Consider the following 7,486-nt stretch of genomic DNA (forward strand, 5'->3'; position numbering starts at 1 on the left):
TGTTTGATTGTGACATGGTCATACGTGTGTCACTTGGTTATACTAAATATTCCAAGCAGTTGTTCTCATTACGCGTTTAGATTTCTTGTATGTGCAGATTCTAAAGGCTAAGAGAACATGGTCGATGACAAGCTTTGGAATAAAGACACGACGTGAAGGCACTCAAAGGCTAAGAGAACATGGTCGATGACAAGCTTTAGATTTCTGCTACAATGATCTTACGCCCCACGTTAAGCTATGTTTTCTTTATTTAGGACTTTTTCGAAAAGGATTTGAAATACCTGTGAGAAGGTTGTTTCGGTTGTGGCTTGCCGAGGGTTATGTAAAGTCATCAGAAGGGGTTATTCTGGAGGACATTGTAGAGGGATATCTTAAAGAGCTTGTGAAGAGAAACATGGTGGAAATAACAAAAAGACGATCTGATGGAACTCCCAAAAGATGCAGAATGATTGGAGTTCTGTATGACATCTTCATGCCGAAAGGTGTAGAAATAGGCCTCTTCCACCTCCACCAAACGTCGGATGAAAATCCAAATACAACAGCAGAACCTCGATTTGGAGTTCGCCGGGTGGTTGAATACACCAATATCAAAGACTACCCATCTACCAAACCTTTCAACCAGAATCTACGGTCCTACATATCCTTCAACGGAAGAAAGAAAGATACGCCTGCCGAAGAAATAGGAACATTTTTAGAAAGAATCATTGGAGTAAGAGGTTTTGGATTACTCAGGGTGCTTGATTTAGAGGGTGTTTATCGACCACAGCTACCGGAGAATCTGGGGAGCTTATATCACTTGAGGTATTTAGGATTGAGATGGACTTTCTTAGACACTCTTCCGTCTTCACTTGCTGATCTGCTCTACCTTGAAACACTTGACATCAAGCACACACATATCACAGCGCTCCCAAGTTCTATATGGAATATGATGCATCTCCGACATCTTTGTCTGAACGGAGTTCGTCTAGATATACCTGTGCAGTCAACCAGACATAGAGATCCGAGCCAGCTCCAAACTCTATGGGGTTTGTTCGTAGACGAGAAGATCGCAAGAAAGATTGGTGTAACTTTGAGCAGAATGACCAACCTACGAAAACTTGATCTGACAAGGCAGACATCCTCAACAGTAAAAACAACGACCAACGAAACGGCAACAACGACCACCACTACGACAACATGCCATTCATCCTCCTACAAAGAAATTGGTTTGTGGATTTCATCACTGTCTAGCCTTCGGTCTCTAAGATTGAGGTCCAAGGACAAAATGGGCCGGCCTTCAGAGCTCATCGTTAAACCTTTCTCGAGTCTTGTAAATCTCTCTCAACTGTACTTATTAGGAAGTTTACACAAATCTATTGATTGGTACCAGATGCCACCTGCACTCGAAGTTCTTACTTTATCAGTCTCGCAGCTAGAAAAAGATCCCATGCCGACACTATCTCAGCTGCCGAGATTGATTGTCCTGAGGCTTTTAGCTGCTTCTTATGTGGGAGAAGAAATGTGTTGTCCGGAAAACGGATTCCCTAAGCTCCAAGTTCTGAAGCTTTGGAATCTGGAAAGGTTAAAAATTTGGACCGCGCATGGTGGAACAATGCCGAATCTACACACCTTAGACATTAGGTGTTGTAGAGAGCTAGAGGAGATTCCTGTAACCTTGCTGCAGATATCGAGTTTTGATAATTTGATCTTGACAAATATGCCAAAGCAGTTTGTTTCTAGTACTCGAAAGAAAAAGAAGAAACAGACCAAGATTGTGGAAAATGAATAGAACGGCTGAGTAACGGTGCCACTAGTAAACCGAACTTTTATCTATCTTGACCTATCCTTGAAAGAGTCCAAACCCAAGTTGTATCTGATTGCTTTGGGCCTGAGCAGCTGTTTGTGTTGGGTAATCTTGATGTTGCGGGTTATTTACGGGTCAAGTTCGGATCGACGATGGGTGTATTAGGAATATTATAAACATAATTCTTATTTAGGATATGTAATATTTATGTTATTATGTAAATATGTAACGATGTAACTCGAGTATTGAACCGGTGTGTCGGTTGGTTGATACCCATTCAAATGGCAGTTATTCCCGCCATTTGTTCAACCGAAAGAACATATAACCGCTTCATGTCTGATTATATATATGGCTTGGCGGGAACTATTCTCGTTACCAAGACAATTCCAACATAGAAAATTGTCCATTGCAAATTACCCACAGTTACTACAATCATTCCCAACAATCGTCATGAAATCATCAAATGATAACAATGCTTCCGCTGGTTATGATTCAAACATCTATCAAAGTGGTATCAGAGCATCAGTTTCTGATCTAAGGGCATCTTCCACAACATTACCGTGTCAACACTGTGCAGACGAGAGACGGGAACGGAAGTGGTTGATGAAGCGATGTTACTATTGTAATATTCCAGGCCACCAAATCTCCAACTGCAAAAGGAAAGAAGAGGATGAAGAATCTCAGTTGATACGAATCGCCATTAACACCGGTGTGGAACAACAACGTGATGATGAAGATGATGATGACCACAGAAAGGATCAGATAGATAATGGAGTATCTCGTAGTCGGAACAGACGGGGTTTGTGGTCAGAAATGTGGTACGTAAGCAAGACTCTCAAACATCATTTTTCTGGAAACCTTAATATGTTTAAACGTATTAAATGTATGAATGATGTCGAAACCAGAACGAGTGAAAATCAGTTTTATTTTATTCGGGGAATAGGACCGGTAGATGTTATTTCAGGGGCCGAAAAGATCAGGATTCAAAGTGTGTTCTTTACACAAGACATAGATAGGAACGTCTTAAGTTATGATCAATTAACTACACAAGGATTTACTGTAAAATTCACCGGTGATAAGTGCAAACTATTTCCAACATTTAGCGTACCCCTGAATAATAATGTAAGTGTGAAGTCTGGTTTATCAAAAGAGGAGGAAATGGGTTTAATAGAAAAGCGAAAGATGATGGATATGGAAACAGAGTTTATGATGTTCAAAACAAAATACTTGAATGATTATTTCAGTAAACTTGAAATATCATCTAACGAACCAGATTGGAACGTGATGATACTTCAAACAATGAAGTTCAAGGATTTTCTGGATTGTAAGGCATTACTTGATATGATGGACGATGATGACTATGTCCGGAAATACAAGTTTATTCTGAACGCGAAGTTTGAAGAGATGGTGGAATGGTTTATAACAGAAAAATTGGGGATAACAACTAGGCCTGTTCCGGCTCATGCCTCAAATAATCGAAGGATATGTCTATTAGATGTGTATCTGATAATAGAACGAGAAGGGGGATATCGGTATGTAACAGAGAACAATGTTTGGCCAATGATAGCCAAAGAGATGGGGTTCGAATATAGTGATGGTGAACTGATACGTTTGGTATACATGATGTACTTAGATGTCCTCGTTTATTACTATAAATTCAAGGCTATTCAATCCAAGGTCTATGATAAGAAGGTAACAGATGAAAAGGAAGTGCCTGGAGGTATGCTGGATCCAAGAGGCAGCCGAAGTGAAGGAGCAGATGTCGAACGAGATGCTGGTGAAGATGCAGGAAATGACGACGTTCAAGAGGTTGCTGGAAATCCAATGGAGCACTACGCATTGTTCACTGACAATGGATGGAATGAAATTAAAAGGAGGCGGATCAGAAGGACCTTCGATTTCAACAGAGCGAGGGCAGCCGTGAATGAAGCTAATGCAAGTGTCCTTGAATACTCTCGTAAACTGAATCATGTTTAGGGGAGAGAGTATTAGGAATATTATAAACATAATTCTTATTTAGGATATGTAATATTTATGTTATTATGTAAATATGTAACGATGTAACTCGAATATTGAACCGGTGTGTCGGTTGGTTGATACCCATTCAAATGGCAGTTATTCCCGCCATTTGTTCAACCGAAAGAACATATAACCGCTTCATGTCTGATTATATATATGGCTTGGCGGGAACTATTCTCGTTACCAAGACAATTCCAACATAGAAAATTGTCCATTGCAAATTACCCACAGTTACTACAATCATTCCCAACAATCGTCATGAAATCATCAAATGATAACAATGCTTCCGCTGGTTATGATTCAAACATCTATCAGGGTGTCCGGGTCAAGTCGGGTACCAGGTTTATTTAAATGGGTTAGTAGGTTATCCGGTCACATGTGATGGGTCTTGGAGTCAATTTAGCAAGCCAGATATAATGAGTAACGAAGTGGTCAGATTTGACCGAGTTCTATGGCAACGTGGTGACCGAGTATATGAGAAATAAGTTGGAGTCGTTGCTTTAAATCAGGAAGCATAAGTGGACTAAGTTATTTTGCATGTGCATGTATTTGTTTATTATAAATAGTAGAGTAAATTGTTTTGTTATACACCACTTCTCATTTTATAATAAAGAAAGGTTTCTGTCATTTTTATCTATCATCTCTTTTGCATATTTACGTTCACAAGTGTGTGTTGTGAGAGTGTAGAGATGGGCCTGAACCAACAATGTACTCGTGCTATGCACTAATATGCTATCTCATATGCATTTCTAATGTTCTATTCATCTGGTGCCCTGCGTAAATACAGTTAGCCGAATAGCATAAATTCCTACTGATTTGTTTATATGTTTTTGTACCTTTTTTATTTGCTTTTAGGTAATTCGTCATCAGGACATGAAAATGTCATTAGAAGTTAATGTTGTACATGTTTGATTTTCGTATTCAAGTGGTGAAGAAAAAGAAATATAATGACATGATCACAATGTAAGAGATGATAGCAAAGAAAATTTGCTACCAAGGGATAAATAAAATGATTTTTGTTTTTAAGGCATTGCTTTTATCAAGAAAAATCACAGAAATACAAGAGAAAAACAAGTGGTAAGTAGGGAAAATCAAGAAACATCAAAGTTCCATGAGGCAGAAACACAAAATATAGAAGAGAACACTCTTCAAGAGAAAGTTGATAAAACTCTTAAATGAGAAAAACCATTATCAACCCTTTTTATAAAGAAAATCTACTTGCAAATGTGGAAATTTGGGTTCAACAGTTGAGCAACCCGCCTATGACTGTTTTTCACAATCTTCGGCCAATTACACCAATTTTGTGGATAAAAAACAACCTAAAAGTTAACGGGCCAATCCCACTTCCTACAAAGTTCCCGTTTGCGTTCTAGTATAATCGACAACCACGGTTCTTCCACATTTTCATGCGACTCTAGAACAAGTTTCAAATCACCGTTCTTCTCTTTTTCCTGCAAATATTTGATGTATATTTCATCTCTTTTTATTGTTGATTCCGCCACCACCTTGCGCATCTCTTTCTTGTCCTCTATATCCTTCATTTTTCTCATCTTGTATTCAGACATGACATCCACCAAACCTTCCTTCTCTTTGCTTGATGACTATTAGCCTAAGTCAGTTTAGACTATTTGTTAATTATTATTATTGTCTAGGGTATTAAAGTGTAAATAGTTGTTCTTTATATTTGGATGTAATCCTAAATTTCAATTACGGCAAAAAAAAATTCCGACTGCATCAACAGCGCTCTTTTCTGGCTGGAAAACCAGTTCCGACTGCAACAAAGGTATCCCTTCTCACATCGGCTGAACAACAGGAGTCTAGTTTCAACAATAAGCAAGTCCAATTTCAACAGCAGCAGTTTCGATTTCAACAACAGTAGCGGTTCGATTCAGCAATAGCAATTTCAACAATAGAAGTCTTTGATTCAACAATAGCAGTGGTTTGATTTCTACAGCAGTTTTTTTTTTTTAAACAGTAGCAGTCCCTAATGGCAGCAATCATCCAGTTCTTACATCAGGATAAAACTATCCACAACTCTCGCAAGTTCTCCTTCTCTCTCAAACCTACCAACTATGGTTATTGGAGATCTATGATCGAATCCTTTCTCACATCTCATAATCTCTTTGGTTATGTTGACGGAACCATACAATTTCCCAAACAGAAAGTTACAAATGAGTCTGCAACTATCCAAGCTACACCCCGTAGATCTGCAATGATGCTCACATCCGTATGCTGATCATCTCAACAGTTTCTGAAGATTCCTATCAGCACTTTTAGGGAAAAACATCACGTGAGGTATAGTTGTCTCTTGAACAGGCTTATGCCCCTATTACATTGTCTCGTGAATTTACCCTTAAAAGTCAACTTCTGAGAATCACCATGAAAGGTGATGAAAAACCCGCAGAATATCTCAGCAGGGCTCAAGAGTATGCCACTGCCCTTGCTAACATCGGAGAACCGGTTAAAGACAAGGATCTTGTCATGCTCACTCTTACATGACTTAGAGAGGAATACAATGGTCTCAAGGCCAACTTATTAGCCCGTGTTCCTCTCGTTTCCTTCCATGAATTACATGGTCTTCTGTGTAACCATGACTATGTCTTTACAAAAATGATGACTGCTACCCCCAATGCTTTCATGGCAAATGCTCTTTCGATTCAACAATCATCATCGACTGCTGCCCCTTCGATTCAACAACCGAACATTTATCAACTTCAACAACTACAAAACATTCAACTAATGGCTACTCAATTGGGTTATCAACTAAACCTCATTCAATCTCCACGGCCTCAAGCTTACTTTGGTTCTCGGTCCTTCAATAACAATCGAGGCGGTCGTGGATCTCGTGGATCTTCTCGTGGCAACTCACGTGGTGGTTTTAACAACCGCCCTCGGGATAGCAGTGGCACACGACAGTTTTCTTGGGCTTCCACCCAAAACACTGTTTATGGTCATTGCAACAGGTGTGGTATAGGACATTTACCATCTCAATGTCCAACTCAATCGAACCAGTCTCAACCTGCTCCACATGCCAACTTTACAACACGCTCAGAGGTTGGCCCATCTTCTGGACCTACTTGGAAGCCCGACACTGGTGCAACTCATCATGCCACTCCGGACCTGGCTAGCATGGATAGCTCTGAGGCCTACTATGGTAATGATTCTTTACTTGTTGGTAACGGTAACTCAGTACCCATTTTTCACAATGGTTCATCCAAACTTTACTCACCAAACAAAACCTTTACCCTATCTGATATCCTTCATGTTCCTCAACTAAAACAAAATCTTTTATCGATTCAAAAATTTTGTCTTGACAACAATGTTTTCTTTGAATTTCACTCTTCTTATTTTGTTGTGAAGGACGAGTCTACACACACTACCCTCCTTTCGGGCCCCAGTGAGCAGGGATTATACTCCATTCATCTTCCACAACTCAAGTCTTTGCCCAAGGTTGCTTTCAGTGCTGTGAAAGTCTTCAAACATTTGGCGTCAACGCTTAGGACATCCTCATGCTCAAGTTTTTCGTTCTATTGTTTCTTATTGTTCTTTACCTGTTTCAGACAAATTATCAAATAATTTATGTTCGTATTGTCAATGTGGAAAATCCTCAAAGTTATCTTTACCTGGTTCTACTTTTCATAGCAATAATATTTTAGATCTTTTTTATTGTGATGTTTGGGGCCC

At 39.4% G+C, this 7,486-nt stretch overlaps 1 protein-coding gene across 1 annotated transcript; it reads left to right on the forward strand.

Annotated features, from left to right (window-relative positions):
- The first annotated feature begins 201 nt into the window (after positions 1-201).
- LOC110869674 (putative disease resistance protein At1g59780) lies at positions 202-1,935 on the forward strand. Its single transcript, XM_022118909.2, has one exon. It carries the CDS (start codon positions 395-397, stop codon positions 1,766-1,768), a length of 1,374 nt encoding a protein of 457 aa, XP_021974601.2. The 5' UTR covers positions 202-394; the 3' UTR covers positions 1,769-1,935.
- The last annotated feature ends 5,551 nt before the right edge of the window (positions 1,936-7,486 follow it).

This window comes from Helianthus annuus, chromosome 8, assembly GCF_002127325.2.
Source record: "Helianthus annuus cultivar XRQ/B chromosome 8, HanXRQr2.0-SUNRISE, whole genome shotgun sequence".
Lineage (NCBI taxonomy): Eukaryota > Viridiplantae > Streptophyta > Magnoliopsida > Asterales > Asteraceae > Helianthus > Helianthus annuus.

Excerpts from the sequence above, each read along its gene's own strand:
- LOC110869674 (XM_022118909.2), top strand. The coding sequence starts at position 395 with ATGGTGGAAATAACAAAAAGACGATCTGATGGAACTCCCAAAAGATGC.